Raw genomic sequence first — 22,289 nt, 5'->3', positions numbered from 1 at the left:
TTTCTATACATCTTTTCTAGAATAACATCTGTAGGTTACAAACAAAATAAATTTATAATATTTAACACTGTCAAAACAACTGCAGACTTTATGGACTGTATTTGAGAGACTATTGCTATGAAGCACTTAAATATATTTAAAATGTTGGCTTTCAAAAGTATTATCACTATAAATCACTTTAAAGTGAGTTTAAGTGTCATCCTAACAAATGCCACAAAGCAAAAATCAATCTACCCCGAAACGAAAACTTGAGATGCACACTATTTGCAATTGAATGATATGTAATTCAAGTGTTTGTACATACTACAAGTAGGTTTGACAAACATGAGAAAAAAGCATGTAAAATTCCTACCTTGCGTTTGTTTCTTGTTCACCGCATTATCCGCTTTATGTCGTTTCTAAAGTTTAAAAGCAAAAAGAACAACTGTGAAAATGTGAATGAGATTACTAAAACAAGAGAGCACTCATACCAAAAAAGATTTAGCTTCTGTTTCTCAAGGTTTTTATACTTTCTCATTCATGTCAATGTTAAAGTATACATTGATGGGGGAGTGGTGATGGGAAGAATTAGAGCACGCCTAGGAATTTTAAAACTGGAAGAACAATTCCCAGTATCTCCATAGGGTGCTCCTCTTCTGAGAGCGTAAGTTTGTGGTCCTCACGAGGACCTTACCTCAGCACATAGGTAGGATTAAAATTTTAATGTACTAGAAAAGTATGAAAGGTTGATTTAGTATTTTGCTTTAATAACTCACTTTATAAAGGAGATTGCCTGAGAGAATTATCTATAATAACTACCGTTTAATAATAGTATTGAAATATTTTCAGCTTCTTATGAAATTCATTACCAAATTAAGCTGAGCACATCCTCTATAATTTCATGATGTGCTGGTGTCTGCCAATGACTTGAACCAACGACGTCTACCACTGGCATACAGTCTCTCCTGTTCACTGCTCCCCAGCATTCCCTCCTCCCACCACTTGCAACCTAAAGCCGTTGAATTACATAATCTTATCATATCTCCTTTCCTCCCAAGATCACCTACAAAATTACACAATAAGCAAGTGAGTTAGTCTAAGTCTAGGTAGGTTTGAAGAGTTGCATAAGCCAAGGTTTTACAGCAGTGGGTAAGAAGAAACAGAAGGTCAGAGGAAAGGTGAGAATCTGAGTGGCCGGGGAAGTTATTTTCTCTCCGGTTCACCTAGAGGTTTTCCATGGCTTCCATCTAAACTTACAGCATCGAGTATAACTCATCAGACTCCATTAACACTGCAGAAGAGCACTGAGTGTAACTAACTCTGTTCGTTCAAAGATCCTATCATACAAAGCCTGAAGTTGAATTTAGTTGTGCAAACCTGACTATAATATGGGTTAGAACAAATGTAAAACAAATGAGTTCCTAAGTTTTCCATTTGAGAAAAAATATAGTCTTCAGAATCACAGTGCACATATGAAAATGCTGCAAGAGAAAAATCTAGAGATGTGGATTAGCACTCCTCCAGGATATGGCAACACCCAAGAGGAATAGGTAAGAGCTAGCAGCATACACTCAGTTCGTGGAAACAATCAGCTACTGAACTGCACAAAATGCAAACAAAACATTCAAAAATGCCTCTGCGAAAGAATTGTTGAGAATGATTCTTCCCACACAGACATGCAGGAACACAACTAGAACTCCTTTTCAGTATAAAATACTCACTAATAAAAGTGTATTAATGTAGACTTTCAATAGGCATATTATTGCTTCCAAAAGCAAGCACAGTTTGCCAAAAAGATTCTTAAATGTTTAAAGTTCTGTTAAATTTGTAGCATCAGTAGAGATTTTGTAGTTATAGAACTTTGAAAATATTCTTTTTGCTTGTTAGTAGAGATAAGAAAATTAGAAAGTGATTCAAAATAAATTTTCATCAAAAATAACAATCCAAGATATTCAAAGGAGGCACAGATGTTTCCAAAATACGAGACAGTGGTTAGATTTCCAACTAAAGGAGACAAATAAAAGCTAATTAATGAAACATTCCACTTCAAAGAGGAAATTTAATCTTAGCGAAACCCAAGGCGATCTTAAACATCACTTTCCATCTACAGCGAATTCTTGTACAAGAGCATCTCTTTCCTCTATCTTCCCATCACAGAATTAGGTTACTTGTCATGAAACAAGTGTGTTGAATATACTAAGAATCTACCTCAATAGGCAGATTTTAATCCCACGCTTACAAAAAAGAAAACATCGAACTTTTGTGTCTTGATGAGATTATTCCTTCTAAAATAGTTCATAAAAAATTAAGCTATTCTCTGAGTTCAAATACCTCAACTGTGTCATAATCTGAATTCATTTACTATCACTGAGGGCTAATGAATTATTTAATATCATCAGTATTAGATTGACAGCACACCAATAAACTGTATTGTATAAACAGTGTTATGAACTTCAGGATACAGAGTATGCAATGCTGACCACTCCCTCCTTCTGGAGACTCTTCCCCCCCTAGGTATTTCTTATCACATCATTGCCAGGTTTGCCATCTGCACCTTGATCCCTTGTCTCCTCTGCCTACTTGCTATTCAGCGATGGTATTGCTCAAGGCTTACTCCCTGGCCCTCCTCACTTCTAACTCCACATTCTCTTCTTACAACTCTTTTATACCTGCAGTTTCAATTATAACCAGTACATAAATATATACCAGTGAAAACTCTCATCTGAGCTCCACGATTATATCTGGTTGCCTCTTTAATATCTTTCTGGCAATCTCAAAGGCATCTCAAACTGCCCACAAGGCAACCAGTGACCTTAATCTCCAAGACCTGGTTATTGTCTCAGACATGGAAACGCATGCCATCCATTTACCCAAACCAGGAACTTCATTCTTATACCTTTGTCTCCCTCTCATTCCTATCCAAGCCATTCTTTCACTCAATAAATATTTACTAAACACTGACTATGTGCCAGGCCCTGTTACTGCTGCCAAGACTACAGTAACAAGTGACAAAACCCCTTCCTTGCATGGAGCTTACATTTCAGTGGCTGTGGATAGAATAGGGTATGTAGCATGTTAGATAGTGGTAAGTCTTGTCAGTTTTACTCTTAAAAATGTACTAAATTTAATTAATTAATTAATTAATTTATTTATTTTTTGAGATGGAGTCTTGCTCTGTCACCCAGGCTGGAGTGCAGTGGCCTGATCTCAGCTCACTGCAAGCTCCGCCTCCTGGGTTCATGCCATTGTCCTGCCTCAGCCTCCCGAGTAGCTGGGACTACAGGCGCCCACCACCACACCCGGCTAATTTTTTGTATTTTTAGTAGAGACGGGGTTTCACCGTGTTAGCCAGGATAGTCTCCATCGCCTGACCTCGTGATCCGCCCGCCTTGGCCTCCCAAAGTGCTGGGATTACAGGCTTGAGCCACTGCACCTGGCCACTAAATTCATTTTCTTACTTTTCACCATGTCTACCATACCCGCTGAGTCTAATATATCTTCAAATTTTTTACACTAACAACTGGAATATTCTTGTCTGCACAAATGCTCTGTTTTCCTTGCAATCCATTTTCCACTGTTTAGCCAAAAGGATCTCTAGATGCTAATACAGTTAACATTTATTCATCACTTACTATATACCCCAGGCACTATTCTAAGGACTTCATGTCCATCATTTAATTCTCATTAATAGCCTAGTGTGAAATTTTTTCTGTTTTTGGTTTTGTTTTGTTTTTTTGAAACGGAGTCTCACTCTGTTGCCCAGGCTGGAGTGCAGTGCTGGGATCTCGACTCATTGCAACCTCTGCCTCCAGGGTTCAAGCAATTCTAACAAGTGTGATTACTTGATTAATGTCGATCTCTTCTATTGGATACAAGCTCCATCACGGCTAGTTTTACTCACTAACATAGTCTCAGCATTTGGTTCCTACACATTGTAGACTTTGAATAACTGTTTTATAATAATGGAATCTCCTAGTATTTAAATTAACAAGTTTATAGCAAAGAGGGAACATTTTTAGTGGTAAATATCAATTTAACAAATTTGATCTTTATCATAGGAACTAGCATTTAGCATAATACAGCTTTTTAGAAAAGACTTCTCCATCAATTTTAGAGTATTTTCAAGCATGTGTGTTATTTGTTATTAACACATAAAAACAGAAAATCATATTATGTTATCTAAAGCAGCAAGAGTTAAAATGCACTAGGGGTGGATAAGTCTTCAGTATCTTACCTGCAGACAATTCTTACTATATTTTAATCTATCTATCTACCTATATATATATACATATATATTTTAAATTTTAAATCTATATATATATATATATATAGAGAGAGAGAGAGAGAGAGATTTAAAAACATTATCTAATAGAATATAGGAAAGTTTACTAGATTGTAATCTCTGCTTTATTCACTGATGTATTAGTGGCAGCCATGACCAGTCTTCACCAATATCCAGCTCTCCACTTCCATGGACCCTGAGATAACACCTTCTCTTTGCCATGCCACTAGTTCTAATATTGAGCTATAAATAGATGCATGCTCCATTTCTGGGCCAAAACATAGAATAACTGAGATTCCATCCCCTCTCCCCACCCTTGCTACAATAACCACCAATATTCCACAAAGCAGAATCTTGATTCAGGCTGAATCCCTGATGCCCACCATCATGTGTCTTTGAGTAAGTGAAAAATAAACTTATATATTAAGCCACTGACATACGAGACATGATTACCAGCACAGCAAAAGTTTAACACATCCTCATACATATCCTAATGAATGCCTGGCAGCTCAAGAGTTCTTCAAATGTTCTTGCTGAATGGATGAAAAGACGTATTAATTATTCTCACTATTGACAAAGACAGCTCTTTGTCCAACTATCTAAATTGTTTTGATTTGTCCCCCATTTTAGAGAGTATTCTTTCAAACTTTCTATCACTTTACAGTTTCACATAAACTTCGTGCTAAACTACTCTTACAATTTCTAGTCAATTTCTTAACAGTGATTTCACTGGAAAACTACTTCATATGATACTATTATCTCACAATACTATTATTACATTCTTTAGGACTGCATGATTAGCAGCTTTCTAATAGTACCTGATTATTATATTATGCCAAAAAGAGTTCTGCTAAAAAAAAACTTCTTGGATATAATTTTATTTGCCATGTACTTTCAAAGATGGAGTACTAGAAACCATAGCTAGAGAGATTATAGCTTTGCCAGGGAACAAAACAAAACAAAACAAAACAGACAGGGAGGCAGTTTTGAGTAGTGATTATAAGGCAGGAGTCTGGAGCCAAAATGCCTTGTTTGAATTCTGACAGCCCCACTTCTGACCTTGGACAAGTTACCGTACCCCTCCTGCCTCCTCTTATCTGTAAAATAGGGATAAGATCAATAATATCTTCAAGGGTTGTTATAAGATTTAGTAAATGTAAAGGACATAGAGTAAGTACAACCTAGAAGCACAGTAAATGTTGGTGACTCTTCACAATCATGCAGAGCCAAGAGCACTGGATAGGATGGAATTCTGATTCTATCACTTTCTTAGACAAGTTACATGACCTCTCTAAGCCTCAGCTTCCTTACCTTTAAAATTGGGTTAACATCCAACTTCCAATGTTATTGAAAAAATTAAATGAGGAAAAACATTTGCAAAACACTAGCATGATGCCTAGTAAATTAAAGGTACTCAATGATAATTAGGCTAAACAAAGAAAAGGGAAGTCCATAAGGCAAAGAAAGTGACAAAAGTGTAGTAAAGACCAATCCCTGTGGACTGTCAAGTCCTACCACAATATAAAGGTGGCAAGTCAGTGTGGAGCAATGCAGGTAGGAGTCTCTTACACTTCTCAGCTAGTGTCTCCATCAAGTATGTCGTTTCCAATCAAGAGGACTATGCTGTTTTACACACATGCACAACATCTGTTTCTACTCTTAAATACTTGGATGATTTTGAAACTGATGATCTAAGTGTTCAATTGACCCATTCCTAATATGGCAAATGCCATCTTAATGAGATCCCGATTTGATCCTCTATAGAAAAAGTGTTAATGTTTGTATAACTTTAAATTGGAGCGTTCTAAATTTCTCACCATTGCCTTGCTTTACCATCTTACTTTCCTAAGGCTTAACAGATTGTCCTCTCAAACTGGCAAACAACTATTATAGAATAAAATACCTAGGAATACAGCTAACTAGGGAGGTGAAAGATCTCTACAAGGAAAACTACAAACCACTGCGCAATGAAATCAGAGATGACAAAACAGATGGAAAACATTCCATGCTCCTGGATAGAAGAATAAATATTGTAAAAATAGCCATACAGCTCAAAGCAATTTACAGATTCAATGCTATTCCCATTAAACTACCATTCTTTACAGAATGTCAATGAATAGTTTAAAATTTAACTATTCAAAAATTCATATGGAACCAAAAAAAAAGCCCAAATAGCCAAGGCAATTCTAAGCAAAAAGAACAAAGCTGGAGGTATCAGTTATGCTACACAACTTCAAACTGTACTACAGGGCTACAGTAACCGAAACAGCATGGTTCTAGTACAAGAACACACATAGACCAATGGAACAGAATAGAGAACCCAGAAATAAGACTGCACACCTACAACCATCTGATCTTTGACAAAGCTGACAAAAACAAGCAATGGAGAAAGGAGTCCCTATTCGATAAATGATGCTGGAATAACTGGTTAGCCATATGTAGAAGACTGAAACTACATCACACACAAAACTCATCTCAAGATGGATTAAAGACTTAAATGAGGGCTGGGCATGGTGGCTCACGTCTGTAATCCCAGCAGTTTGGGAGGCCAAGGTGGGTGGATCACCTGAGGTCAGTAGTTCAAGACCAGCCTGGCCAACGTGGCAAAACCCTGCCTCTACTAAAAAAAAAAAAAAAAAAATTGGCCGGGAACGGTGGTGGGAGCCTGTAATCCCAGCTACTCAGGAGGCTGAGGTGGGAGAATCGCTTGGACCCGGGAGGCAGAGGTTGCAGTGAGCCGAGGTTACGCCACTGCACTCCAGCCTGGGCAACAGAGTGATAATCCATCTCAAAAACAAAAAAAACAAACAGAAAAAAAGACTTAAATATGAAACCCCAAACTACAAAAACTCTGGAAGAAAACCTAGGCACTACCATTCAGGACATAGGCATGGGCAAGTATTTCATGACAAAGATGCCAGAAGCGATTGCAACAAAACCAAAAATTGACAAATTGGATCTAATTAAAGAGCTTTTGCATAGCAAAAAAGAAAAAAAACAACAGAGTAAACAGACAACTTACAGAATAGGGGAAAACACTTGCAAACTATGCATCTGACAAAGGTCTAATATCCGGCATCTACAAGGAACTTAAATTTACAAGAAGAAAACAACCTAATTAAAAAGTGGGAAAAGGGCCAGGTGCAGTGGCTCACGCCTGTAATCCCAGCACTTTGGGAGGATGTGGCAGGTGGATTGCCTGAGGTCGGGAGTTCGAGAACAGCCTGACCAACATGAAAAAACCCTGTCAGTACTAATAATACAAAATTAGCCGGGCATGGTGGTGCATGCCTGTAATCCCAGCTACTCAGGAGGCTGAGGCAGGAGAATCGCTTGAACCTGGGAGGCGGAGGTTGCAGTGAGCCGAGATCACACCATTGCACTCCAGCCTGGGCGGTAAGAGCGAAACTCTGTCTCCAAAAAAAAAAAAAAAAAAAAAAAGGTCGGCAAAGGACACGAATGGACACTTCTCAAAGGAAGACACACATGCGGCCAGCAAACTTTGAAAAAAAGCTCAACATCACCGATTATTGGAGGAATGCAAACCAAAACCACAATGAGATGCCATCTTATACCAGTCAGAATGGCATTTATTAAAAAGTCAAAAAATAACAGATGCTGGCGAGGTTGTAGAGAAAAAGGAACATTTATACACTGTTGGTGGGAGTGTAAATTAGTTTTGACCATTGTGGAAGATGGTGTGATTCCTCAAAGACCTAAAGACAAATATCATTTGACCCAGCAATCCCATTATTGGGTATATACCCAAAGGAATATAAATCATTCTATTATAAAGACACATGCATGTGTATGTTCATTTCAGCCCTATTCACAATAGCAAAGACATGAAATCAACCTAAATGCCCATCAATGATAAACTGGATAAAGAAAATGTGGTACATATACACCACAGAATACTATGCAGCCATAAAAAAGAACGAGATCTTGTCCTTTGCAGGGACATGAATGGAGCTGGATGGAGGCCATTATCCTTAGCAAACTAACACAGGAACAGAAAACCAAACACCATGTGTTCTCACTTGTAAATGGGAGTAAATGATGAGAACACATGGACACAGAGGGGAACACCACACACTGAGGCCCATTGGAGGGTGGAGGGTGGAGGGTGGGAGAAGGGAGAGGATCAGGAAAAATAACTAAAAGTAACTAATAGATACTTGGTTTAATGCCTGGGTGATGAAATAATCTGTACAATAAAACCCCATGACACACGTTTACCTATGTAACAAGCCTGCACGTGTACCCCTGAACTTAAAAGTCTCTTTCTCTTTCCCTCTCTCTCTCTCTCTCTCTATATATATATGAAGTAGTTTAAAAGAATAGGAAAAAACAAAAACAAAACAAAACATTGGTTTCCTCAAGTAAGACAGTTAAAATAGATAAAACAGAAAAAAGGCCTGAATTTATTTGGTAGAGTTAGTTTTATAAAGGAGAAAGAGACTTCCCCTTTCTCTTATTACCACAGAATAAAAATAGCAAATCTGGTTACTATTACTTTCTTTTAAAAAAATGAGACAAAGGAAAAAGAAACTTAGAACTATTAAATAAGGTGAGAAGGAATCAAAGGCATTTAATGAAGTGAAATTAAAATTATTTAAATTAAAAAATAGAAAATACCAAAAAAATCACTTAATTTGGAGGTATTTTCATTTAATTGAAAATAATGTTCAAATGTACTTTTCTCCTCAAGCCAATTATTACAGTAAATTAATTTCTTTTATTTGCTAAACTATAAATGCAATAGAACACTGTAACAAACATTCAGCAATATTACAGAAAACAAAAATTAACTTCAGGGGTAGAAACATATTCTAGACATTTTGAAGTTGAATGGATATTTTAAACAGCCCACGCCAAGAATTAAATAATTTAAGAAAAAACTAATATTTAAAACATATATAAACAAAGTCACATATATTTATGAAAAAACAGAATACTTACAATATCTTCTATTATCTCTTTGATAGCTGCCACAGCTAAAATAAATAAGAGAGGAACCAGTGTTGTATAACGACCTGTTGGTGACACATCAGGTATTTGCTATTTGGAAAAAAAAAAAAGTAAGAGAAATCCAGTGAGAACTAGAAAATTTATAATAGATTAAAGAAAACAGTCTAAGTGCCTTCTAAAATATGCCTCACTGATTTTACTATCTTGGCTGACTAATGCTGAGTGAGGTAATGTGTTCGTATCCGATAAGTACTGGAAAAGCATGTTAATTAGTTTCATGGTAAGCAGTTGTATATAGGACTACCACCTCCATTGGAAGATTGGTTACATAAGTTACAGTATATCTATTCACTAAAATGTAACTATTAAAATATTTTAGAAGTGCAATGAATAACTGGGTAAATATCCACACATTGTTATAGGAATACGGCAGGTAACAAAACAATAGGTATTCTATGATCCCCTTTTTGTAAACTAAATCAATAAACAATGCTTGGGAGGAAAAAAAAAAAAAAAAACCAGTAGGATATATACCCACAATTTAAGAGAAATTGTCTCTGATGGTAGAATAATGAGAGTTTTAAATTTTTTTTCCTTGTGTTTTGTGGTGTTTTAAACATTTTTTATTTTCAAGTTAAATGAAAATATTTTTTCAAATTAAGCATATGTTCAATATGCTACTTTTTAATAAACTAAAACTTTTTCTGACTACAGCTAATTTAAATACAAAGAGAAGCACAAGATTTAAATTCTTGCATTCTAAGGTTCAGAGTTGATACTTTTACTACGAAAATTAACATTTTAAGAAAACGTCCCATCCCCTTTACCACCCAAAATGAACAGTCCTTGCCACATCAAATTTATAGAACATCCAAAATAAGCTGATAAAAATGAATCAGAAGGCTGGAAAAGGTAGTGGATTCCAACACTGCTTGCAGCAGGAGCCAGAAATGTCCACCACAAACAGCTTATCTCTCGGCATTTACATAAACCTCAGGGGATTGGTCACGGGCTTAACATTTATTAGTACCTGAACATTTGACAAGGTTTTATGATGTGACTTTACCTGAAGCAGTGCAATAAAGAGAAAAAATGAATTAGCAGCTCTTCTGAACTGAGAGTAGAGAAATCTTGGAAGGAATGTGATTATGTTGTATTTTGCAGTGCTAGAAAACAAAAATGAAAAGTAGCATAAAACTTCTCCATAATTAGCACCCACACTTACAAAGTTCTGCTACTACCCATACAGAAAGTTAGATAAGGAACATTGGCCGGCTGTTTCAAATTGGGAGAATATTGCAAAGGGTCATTAACCTAAATGAAAAAGAGTGAAAAGGTTAAATAAATAGTAAAGAATGAATACCACAGATTTTTTTTTACATAATCTTTTGTCCTCTTTGGCCAATTATCCTGCTTAACATTACTAGAAGTAGCTTACAAAGAAGAGCAACTTTGGAGTTAAAGGGCTCCAGCCCTCCATAAGACAGAGTACAACATGTGACTAGAAAATAAAATCTTGCAAAAACCCCCCCAAAATCAGCAATTTGAGCAATTTGACCAGACACTGTAAACAGAGATGCCTTTCCTGGATAATTTCAGGGAGATTTCTGGGGTTCTGCTTGAATTTTCTTCACTGCCACTCCAGGAACTTGGCTAGAAATCCACACTAACCACACCAGATATGCCCACATCAGTAAGATATCACCACTTAGGTCTTAGAAACACCCAGATCTTCCTCTTGTTTATCAAATAGAAAGGAGATTAAAGCAGACACAAGCCACATTACCCAAATTGAGAAATGTTCCTCTAGAATTTGAAGTTGTACATATTAAGTGGGCACTTCTCAAATCTAGTAACTCTGCCACTGGAGAAACACTTTGCTAGCATCAAAGGTGTTTATGTGGTCCCAGAAGCCGCTTAAGTGGCCAGTGCTTACACAGATACTTTTTACATTATTGTTGGAATGAAAACACAACAGTGCAGTGAAGTAATTCGCACAGCCCTCCATTCCTCCACACCATAGTAAACTTCACAACTATCAAAAACTAATACTTAAAGACTATATAACCGGAAGGAATTCTTGGTGCAGAATTGCAAAGACCTCTTCTAAAATGTTAAAACTTGTTAACCAAAACCAGTAATGCATCGCGCTATTAACAGGTTTAGGACAGAGACATTTACACATAAGCAGCTTCCATTATTCAATATCTACGTAGAATTGGCAGAGGATGGGTGCTTATTCTTTCTGCTCCTTGCTATTTCCAGATTCTTATGAATATTTCTCTATGGGATAGAAGATGGAGAAACAGTGTATTCACACTGCCCACAGGGAGCTCTCAAATATTAACTGACTGCACTGAAAGCTCTTTGCAAGCATTTTTATTCTGACCTAACCATCTCTGCTCTGCTGGCTGGTCTCATGGCATTCTTTGGTAGTTCTTACCTGACATGGTTATTGCAGAATTTTGTCAGCTGGGGCTGGTTGATGAAAATAGTCCTTACTTCCTCCTGGTCAGCCAGTGAGGTCTTCTCTGAAACATCATCTGTCTTCTCATAACCTTAAAAAGAGATCATCTTCTTATTGGACAAGAAATGTTTTACTGTCCAGACCAAAAACACATTTCATAACTAGTCTAGAATATGAAATCTGTTAAAAGCTACTTGCTTCCCCTTACTGTTGTTTCTAATAAAAAGTAACATCCCCATATTTAACATGTCTACTAGATTTAAAGGGCAGCATTTAATAGTCATGTAAAAACTGAGCCATATCAAAAACAAGGCATAACATCAACTTTACATTTCCCTCATAAGTGTTCAACTTATTTCCTTCCACTATATAAAAAGATGCCCAGAAGTAAAAATTAATTCTAAACTGGTTTAAATTACAGTTTTAGGTGAAACTAAAAAGGTAATTTAAAAAATAGTCAAAAATTCAAGCATATGCATTTAATACTTTTCCGGGGTTTTTTTTCCCAGATGAAGAGAGAAGAAAAGATAAATAGTAAGGTTTAAATAGGGAACTGCAACAATGATCCAACTCACTATCATCACCTATTTTTTTCTCCAGTTAGAATTCATGTTCACAAATGAACTTCAAATTTCTCAAGAGCACTTCAAGTCATCTCATAATCATTGAAACAATAGGATACATTCAACTGGGTACTTTGTTGCAATGTTGACAAACACTTCAAAAAATACATACAAGTTCCAGAACTGAATATGAACAGATAGTATTTTAAACAGCTTTTTGTACCTTCTAGTGAAAAATCAAAGGGGTGACAACAGTACTATATCTCCAAAACCCACTTTTCTTCTCTTTTCTGCCTAGCCAATGCCAACTCCTCCCATAAGACCAGGTGACATGTGGTTTCTTCTGAAGTGTTCTATGATGTTCAAGTTAGAGAAACGTCTTTGGGTTTCCACAGCCCTCTGAACCTCCCCACTCTTCAGCAAAACACTTACCAGAAGGTTTTGTTGCTGCCTGAGTCAGGTTCCCCCTACCAGAATGGGAATTCCCTAGGGCCATAGAGGGTGTGTTATTCATCTTCCCAACACCAGTGCCAATAAACAGCAGGTACCCAATGTTTGCCGAATACATATACCCAATGAAAATTGAGTGGTTGACTGTTTTTTGAGGGCAAGAAAAGCTGCTCCACCCACTGATAAAAAAACAACTGTTGGCCAAGTGCTGGTAACAAACTACGTGAAAAGCTGGCCTGTGGGGTTTGTTATAGTATGCAACCAGAAAATCATTGAGGTGTTCTACAAAGGTGAGAAGCATGAGCACAGGGACTGGGGTGTGAGACACGGTGTCATGTGTGCAGGGGAGAGCAAACAGGGCAGTGCTGCTGGAGCACAGACAGAAGGCGGACGAGAAACCACGCTGAGGAGGCACACAGGCCAGGTCCCAGAGGACCCTGCGCTCTGCTTGGCAGCCAGCCACCGAAAGCTTTCCAAGTAGGAGGGGCGCAGGGTGAGAGGCACATTGTATCCTTATCACCCTGGAGGTCACATGCTCCGAGGAGGTTCTGTCACACCCATTTTACAGTTTCAGACCCAATCAGCAGCTTTGCTCGCAGTGTTTCCCTACACCATGTTCTAAACACATACTTTTCCCCCTAGTTTTGTATAATTGAAATTTCACACATGGGTTATCGAATAGAGGGAGATCAATCTTTAAAAAAAATCGAGTCCTTTATTAGGTCTTCCTTCGTGGTAGCACGAAGACCAGAGTGTACTGTTCCCCGCCTCTGGATTAGAGAGAGAGCCTCAAAAAAACCAGCTCTTCACTCCACTCTGAGCTGATGTTCTCAGGTTGTGTTGTATTTACTTTATATAACGGACTTTTGAGTGTTGTATTTACTTTAGGTAATGGGACTTTTGAGGGCCCGGCTCTTGGATGTCCTTAGCTGAGGAACTGGGTGTTACTCCCTCCAGACATACCTACTTACATTGAGGTCTCAAACACTGCTGGGAGAGCACTGGATACTGCTGTCCACTGAAAGCAATTGGATACTGCATCTCCCCTCAGATATTAACTTGTATTCAAGAATTTCTGTGGGGCAAAGGATTTTCCTTGAACTCAAGGGATTGGAATTAACCCCATCCCTTATGTGGGAATCAGGGTAATTAAAACAATCCTAATGGATTAGTAAGGAGCCCAACCTAGGTCAGATAATAAGGGATCTTTAAAGAGAAAACTCACCAAAATGAGGGGTAAAGTCTAAACTGTAGACTGTTGCCAGGGGTAGGACCACCGAAGAGACTGGATGGCTCTGAGCACAGGATTTCACAGATAACACAGGCTTTCTTCACCCAGGCATTACAGAAAGGCTTTGGCAAGATATTGTACATGAAGCTGAATGTATGCAGAACCCTTGGCTCTGTTGTGCCCTGACCAGGTGTGATATTGAGGTAGGGAGATCTGCACTGAAAGCAGGGAGTGAGGCTCTCAGCCAGTGGAGCTGGTAGGCACCTCTCCCCTGTCTCCTCAGCAGTGACATGGAGAGCCATCAGGCACCTGAAGCCCACTCCCAGAATGTCTGAAGGCCAGAGATTGCAGGTATCACCTTCTGTTATGTATCCGATTCTGTTTACTCCTAGCAGGTGACAGCAAGCTAGCAGTAAACAGGCATAGCAACCTCAGAGGTTCTCAGAAATATCTCAGTGAACATACTTGACCTCAGAGATCCTCAGGAATATTCTGATGAAGGTACCTGGAAAAAAGACTAGCATTTTTGCTAATTTGGAAGTGAGAGTTTGTAACCATTATAATTAAACTCTTCAATGAAATCATCTTACATTGCAGAAATGCGCAAGTTAGGTCTGGACTTAACATAAGTAACCTGTCAATCCAGACTCTTTCCATGTAAAGAGAGACAGACTCTTCTATTTGATTAATGAACCAACACTTTGAGGAAGGTAGGTGGCAATTTTGATCTCACAGTTCTGGGTTAAAGGTGAAAACACATTTGCTACATTCAAAATTGACAGTTATTCAATATGCGCCAGATAATTCTATTTTATGATTTCATTTTTTAATTTCCTCTGCATATCACCACCTTCATCAGCTATAATAACCACATAAAGAGCTACATGTGCACACCTGGGCAATGCCTAAGCTGAGCTATTAGAGTGGTGACAAAGGCAATCAAAATAGAATCCTTTACCACCCTGCCCCAAAGAGGGTCAAACTAAGATGGTGTTTCTTCTTATACATGGTTCTATTCCTCATTGTAAGGAAGGAACCCATCTCCCTTGCTATTTGTTTAATAATTTAGAGGGTTCGTTCACATAAATCATTAAAATTTACTAATAGCTTTTAATCCACCTGTCTGAACTCCAAAGGACTACTGAAAACTGTGACGCTTTTATGTCATCCCCTCACAGAAAGCAAGAGGAAGGGGACTGCCGTTCTGGATCTAGTAACAGTTCTCACTGAGTCTTCCCGTTAGGTCAGGATTCAGAAGCCTTCTTTGTCCGTAAGTCATGCTAAAAGTGAACTTTACTAAGAGAAAGAAACACACCTTAATCATGCTCTCTGGTATCTCTCTCAGCTTTTCCTAGCACAATCTTGCACAAAGAGGACATACAATACTTGCATATTTAATGGAAATGGACTTCAAGACATTTGACAGACTGCTTCTGAGATCCACTCAGTGACCCACCCATCTTCTCTGGGTTCAGACTGAACTCTGAAGCCCACCATGCAATGGGTTTGAACTCCGTATTAAGTATAGTCAAATGAACAGTATTTGGTAAATGGCAAAGCCAAGAATAAAACATGACCTTAGATAGTCACTTACTTTCACTAGGCTTCAGTTTCCTAATCTGTCAAAGAGAAGTATTATGTGTTCATTTCCTGGAATAGTTGGTAGTAAATGAAGGAATATGTATGCAATGTACTTAAAACACCTAGTATTGTAATAGATTACAACACATGTAATTTGTATTACAATAAATGTAATAGATATTGTAAATGTCTATTATACTTAAAGAGTTAACAGGGTGGATAATGATACAGTCATAGTCTGACCATCATAAAAATGGGAGGTGGCTTCTAGGTTAGAGGTTGAAGAATGTTTTGGGGCAGTAATTCTTTATCTTGTGGTGTAATTGACAATTCACCTGCTTCCCTTGTTTCATGGTAAGTTACCTATTATACCTCTGGTTCATAGTAAGCCCTCAAAGCATGATGAATTAACAAGTGAGCAAAACCAGATTAGTAATATACTAGAAACAGATCTCTTTCAAGTAGACATATGTTGTCCAAGCCTGTAGGACTGATGTCCAAACAACAATTAGTAAATTTATGATGAGAAGTAATTGCCATAGGAACTAGAGTAACTGAAGTTCCATAATCAATTCAACTCTCCCAGATTGGCCGATGTAGAAAGTTAAATGACCAAAGTAACCCACCCACCAGTGGTTAGATGAACTAAAACTCTCATAGCATTAGGGAAGTACAGCCTGATGCAACCAATCCTGCTAAAGGGGTAGATCCATCTGTAGGACCAACCTCTTAAAAGTTTGTTGTAATACCTTGACAATGAGGCCATGATACTTCAAGTCTGTTGGCTAATGCTTCTATTCCCTTCTGCAGAGCTGAGAAGAGTGCTGATAATGTTTAACCCCATGACTTACCCCTACCTTGACCATCTCCATACCCGTTTCCATCTTCGAATACAAATTGATATTTAATCTTCCAATGGGATTACCAAACCCTGCAGGCCTAGGAACCAATCTAGCCCCCTTGCAGGTGACTTTGCTCCTGTATATGTTAGTCTTAGAAAGAAATGAGAAGGTATACTCAATTCCCAAATTTCCAAGTTGTTGGAGACATCTCAAAATGGCCCACAAGTACAGACACACAAAGTAAATGATCATAGTACCACCAGATATATGCTCCTTCCTCACATTTTCGATTCTCCAAGAGACTAACTCAGGCATTCACCCCAATGTCCTTGGTGCTCAGTCAGACATTTGACATCCACTAATAGCATTATTAGTCTTCTTAAATTAAGTTTCACAGAGCAAATTGACAGGCAAATTCATACACCTATCACTTTGAGGAATAGAACTGAGCAAGGATCCTTTTCTATGTATGAAAGCACATTTGCATGGCGGCTTCTGGGAAATCTTAGCTTCTTTCAACACTGTGTTCTCCAAGGTCTGACACTTCTTAAAAACGGTCAGAATCAAACCAGTCCCCAGAAAAATGAATCTGGTCTAGCTTTTATTGAAATGAGCAAGGAAAAGACTTTTCCTTATTTATGCCAAATGTGGATTATGATTCAGTAATTCAGAATCCATTCAGAATCCCAGCTATATTGAAAATTCCACATATAATGTTTGTAATATTCTGCTTGATTCCTATCCCCCGCCAGCAGAAAAGCAATTTTGTTTTCTGAATTGTGGTTTATCTCAAGCAATAATAAAATTATCCAGTATTTGCTATGCATATTTTAAACCAGAGACTCTAAGAGGCCAAGTTTTTGCATTCTTGGTCATAAAATGGCCAAATGCTATTTCTAAACTTCAGAAGGACCAAGAATTTCAGTACAGGGAATAGTCACCTATAACTTTTAACTACTGAATATGCTAATAAGATTACTTTGTATTACCAAACAAAAATATACAAGCAACATCCTTCTGGTGACTATTTTAGCTTCCAGCAATAATTTTGTCAAGAAAACAAAGGATGCTGGTGGGTCACTATCCTAATTATGACTCTGAAGTGAGCAAGTGCTCATCTTCCCCGAACAGTGTTTCATCACTTAACCCACTTAGGGGCTGTGAGGTGAGCTCAAGTTCTACCAATTACCCACATGACCCTGCACAAACCACTTCATCCCTGGGGGTTATTCTCTTCCTTTGTACAATGGGGAAGCCAGGCTAGGCTAATAATCTGACATTTACTCTCAGCTCTAAAATTCTGTGAAATTAGTATCTGCTGAGCAGCAGGCAGAAAAAATATCAGTAGTTTTGTTCAGAAGAGCAGGGAAATTCTGAAAAACAAAGTAAAAAAATTTCCCTTCTTAAGCCTTTATTGAGATGTTTCACAGCAACAGTTGCCTTCCTTAATCTCCAGCCAAAACTCAGTCACGAAGTGAAATGGTGCTTTGTGATGGTAATTCAACTTCCATATTTGAAAAGCTAAGCAGTGACTATCATCAGTTGTCAACAACTACCTGGCATCTACTGATCAGTGACTACTGGGTTGCTGAGTATGACGACACAGAGTCTTCCTTTCTTCATCTGCCCAGATTCATCATCACATGCTTATATGCACACAGTACAATGTAACAGAGGAAAATGCTCAATAGTATAAGTGAAAGGCTTCTGACCTGCTCATATGAGAGAAGTATCATTTCTGAAATATTCCATTTTTCATCCAAAATATCATGATCTAATAAGACCTGTTGTTCATTCGTTTATTCATTCATTCAATATACTTAAGAATCTACTATGTTTTGGGCATTTTAAAAATGCTATAGAAACAGCAGGAAATAAGATAAGGTCCTCTTTCTCAGGGACTTATTTTCTAGAGAAGAGTAAGATAATTACAGATCATGGTAAGAGTGAGGAAGAAAATAAGTGATTGTAGAATAATAGACAGAATTCTTTGTGCTTAAGTTTCATTATGTATATAATAGAAATAATAACAGTACCTTACCTCAAAGGGTGGTTGTAAGGACCCAGCGAGTAAATATAGAAACAGTGCCTGGCACGTAGTAAGAGTTTCCAAATGAATGTGAGCTATTTTCATTGTTGTTGTTATCACTGCTAGTGATGCTACTCTAGCTGCTGCTATTTTACACTGAGTGGTCAGAGAAGACGTCTCAAGGAGATGCTGAGTTGAGACCTTGATGACACATAAAGGAAGATAAGGGACAGTTGTCAACCCAAAAAGGGGAATAGCAGGAAAAGCCCTGGAGGGGAGAATGAGCTTGGCATTTCCAGGAACATGAGGGCCACTAATAGTAAACACAGCATAAAACAAAAAGAAGCAGGGCCAGATTGGGAGAAACAATAAACAGCCTGAATTTATATTCTTTATGCAGTAGGAATTCACTGACAGGTTTAAGTAGAAAGGCCATTTCGAGGGCACTGTGATAATCCAGGTAAAAGATGAGTCCTGGGTTAGACTGGTGACAGAGATGAAAGGAAGTGGATGCATACATTATACTCTGGAGACAGAGCTGGCATGAGCCATATAACCTCTTCATGATTGTATGATGCCCCACAGTACTACCACCTGATGCTACTCCATGCAAAAGCCCAAGACATGAAAGAAATGTAGGATTTTAAAAAATCTGACCCATAATGTTTTATTTTGATCACATGCTAAATTTACAATATTTTGGATGTGTTGGGTTACATATATTGTTCAAATTAATTTTGCCCATTACTTTTAATGTAGGATTGTAAATACAACAAATAATTAACCACTTAATGAATAGAATTCTCTTTATAGCCAAACAACCCTAATCCTTAGATATCATGCATCCTTTTTCTCATTATTACATGGTAATCAATAATGTTTAAAATACAGAATATAATCAAGGAGGGCATTAAAGAATCATGCCTAAGAATGAGAGAGACTGTTTAGTCTACCAGTTATGAGCTCTGGTTACTTTAAACAAGATAATTAACCTTTAGCTACCTACCTTCTTACATGAGTTTGTGGGGATTACATGAGACAATGCATGTGTAAAGTGCCTGGCTCCTCATGCATATGCAAAAATTCTATTTATTATGAAATCAGAAGGGCAAACTATGGGAAAAAATAAATAGGCTATGTAGTCAGATGTATGTTCAAATTCAGATTATAACACTTCTACATGGGCAAATTATTTTATCATCTGAGTCTCAGCTTCCTCATCCATAAAATATGGTTAATGTGAGGATGACATTATGTTAGCAATGTAGCACAATACTTGTCATTCAAACAGTTCCTGTCACCCTATCCTCCCCACAGATTAATCTCCCCTTCAAAATACTTGATATGGGAAAACCAAAAGTCTTAAAGACTGTAATGTAGGTATTAACATTTACTTATTTTGGATAATATTTATAGTTGTGACCAGTGTAAATCCATATAGACAGCAAAATAATAAATTTTGCCATACAATTTGGTAAATTAATATTGAGTACTTTTTAACAAAATTGTCATCTGTATGGGGTTATGCAACAGAAATGCAGGGGTGGTAGGTAGGAGGGAGACAAGAACAAGATACAAAATCACTCTGTTGCCTGGTAATACGATTATAGAACCATTAAGTTTTTTGCAGACTCAACTTTATTGCAATTATAAGTAAGGCTGTAATTGGAATCAGAATATCTATTATATTATTTCCTAAACATTTTTAGGAGAGTGCAATTATATAACCTTTCACTCAATGGTTTCCAATATTAGGCATTAAAGGGACTATATTAGCTGCTCAAGTTTCTTGACTTAGGTTGAGGTCATTAAACAAGCAGTCATACTTGCAACAGTCAAAGAATCTAATAAAAGAATATTAACAGGGAAACTAGACAGAGACTTTACAGGCACAACTGCAGAACTTAGATGTGATTAAAGTTAGGTACTACTAAGATGGAATTATGATCATTAACCACTATCCTTTTCAAAGGCTTAATAATTGAAAGTCCTGAAAATAGATACACACACATATGTATTTGTATATAGTTTTGATACAGAAACTTCAGAATATATATATACACATATACACATACATACACACATGCATATATACATATATACGTGTGTATATATACACGCATATATACATATATACGTGTGTATATATACACGCATATATACATATATACGTATGTACATATGTGTGTGTGTATATATATGTGTATATATGTGTGTGTGTGTATATATATACGTATATATGTATATATATACACATATATATACGTATGTGTATATATATACATATATATATACGTATATATATATATACACACACATAAGCTTCTTAAGCAGGTGGAGCAGCTCCTGGAAGCACATGAAAAGCTTACAGAAAGGTTGAGGAAGATCTAAGGCAGCTTGACTAATGGACAATCAGTTCAAGATACCACAGATTCAGTCCTATCTGTGTTCAGCCTTTTCATCTCTCCAGATGGCAAATTGACTGTGATTGGCTTAGCATGGGCCATGTGCTGACTTTTAAGTCAAAGAGGGGCATGGTAACTTGATGGAGCAGTCCCCTAAGACTATGGGGGAAGGGGGAATTCTCCAAAGGAAAGCAATGGGCTTAATACACACACACACACACACACACACACACACACACACACACACACACGTAAGCTTCTTAAGCTGGATCAAAACAATTCTTGGCTGAATAATTTAGATGTTTGTATTTGCTTTGTTTTTAGTGGTATCTTAGTAGAAAGTTCATTTAATTATAAATGCAGAAGCAATTACTGCAGTGACAAAGGAGGTTTGAAATCCCATGTTCTGCATTGTTAGAGCAGAACGGTCACTTCAAATGTTCGATTGTGAGCCTGACAGCAGCTGTTCAGAGACGGGTGGGGGGAGAGAGAGAGCTCATGAAAAGAAGGAACCACCACTCTGGAGACAATAAACTGGGTGCTTCAAAGGTAAAGACTTACAAACTACATTTTCAAATATGGCACTGAAGAAATCAAACACCCTTAAAAGCATGAAAATTAAAGTGGAAACTATTTAGCAATACCTCTCAAATTTCTAGATCATGACCACAGTAGCCAGCGGAAAAATGAAATTTTCAGTTGCATTAATACACCATCCCTGTACCGAGTGTTAATGCAGGCTCTTTGCAGTGGACAATCTGCTCTTTCCAGCTCGGCATCTGCTTCTCCTGGAAACAGCCCATTGCTTTCCTTTGGAGAATCCCTCCCCCAGAGCCTTAGGGGACTGTTCCATCAAGGCTCCATGCTCCTCATTGACTTAAAAGTCAGCACACGACCCATGCTAAGCCAGTCAGTCAGCTTGCCATCTGGAGAGATGAAAAGGCTGAACACAGACAGGAATGAATCCGTGGTATTAGTCAAGCTGCCTTAGATCCTCCTCGACCTTTCTCTAAGCTTTTCATGTGATTCCAGAAGCTACTCCACCGGCTTAAAGGATATGCTCAGCCTATATATTATGGAATCTTGGCAGACTCATTTCAGTCCTCTGCTGGAAGCCAAATCCTGTCCCAACACCCATCTAATGTAGGTGGGCACTGATGCCCTACCCAGACTGGCTAGCCTTCTTCCAGAAGCTAAGCCCTGTTCCCTGTACCTCAACCACTAGCTGGCTTTTCTGATCGGCATGGAATGATGACCTGGAACCACAGTGAAATCTTCCTGCTTAAGAATAAGCAGGCTACCTGGAACCTTCCCCAACAGGCCCTACTTGCTGGATCAGATCTCTTCTGATGTTAACAGCTTCCCTAAACAAGCTCTGAGTCCAGCATGTTCTGGGACAACTGTGGATTGCAACTCTAAGGAACTTGCACAATAGCCAAACGGTTTTCCACATCCCTACCTTCCTCTCCATCACCCTCTTGTTCATGCA

General features: G+C 37.8%; 1 protein-coding gene across 5 annotated transcripts in view; it reads right to left on the bottom strand.

Annotated features, from left to right (window-relative positions):
• The window catches only part of ATP8A1 (ATPase phospholipid transporting 8A1), a 250,631-nt gene that overhangs the window by 207,152 nt on the left and 21,190 nt on the right, over positions 1-22,289 (bottom strand). For 4 of the 5 annotated variants that reach the window (XM_032135949.2, XM_032135950.2, XM_032135948.2 and 1 more), the window contains exons 2-5: positions 11,676-11,790; positions 10,299-10,398; positions 9,224-9,322; positions 353-398 (exon numbers count right to left, since the gene is read on the bottom strand). In XM_032135949.2, the coding sequence (XP_031991840.1) occupies positions 353-398; positions 9,224-9,322; positions 10,299-10,398; positions 11,676-11,790 (360 nt within the window). Of the gene's footprint in view, positions 1-352; positions 399-9,223; positions 9,323-10,298; positions 10,399-11,675; positions 11,791-22,289 lie in introns of those variants that run through there. The other variant, XM_058430264.1, reaches the window with a different exon arrangement.

This window comes from Hylobates moloch, unplaced genomic scaffold (genome assembly GCF_009828535.3).
Source record: "Hylobates moloch isolate HMO894 unplaced genomic scaffold, HMol_V3 SCAFFOLD_17, whole genome shotgun sequence".
Classification (NCBI taxonomy): Eukaryota; Metazoa; Chordata; class Mammalia; order Primates; family Hylobatidae; genus Hylobates; species Hylobates moloch.
Note: the sequence above shows the minus strand (reverse complement) of the source record. Positions and strands in the feature narration are given on the sequence as shown.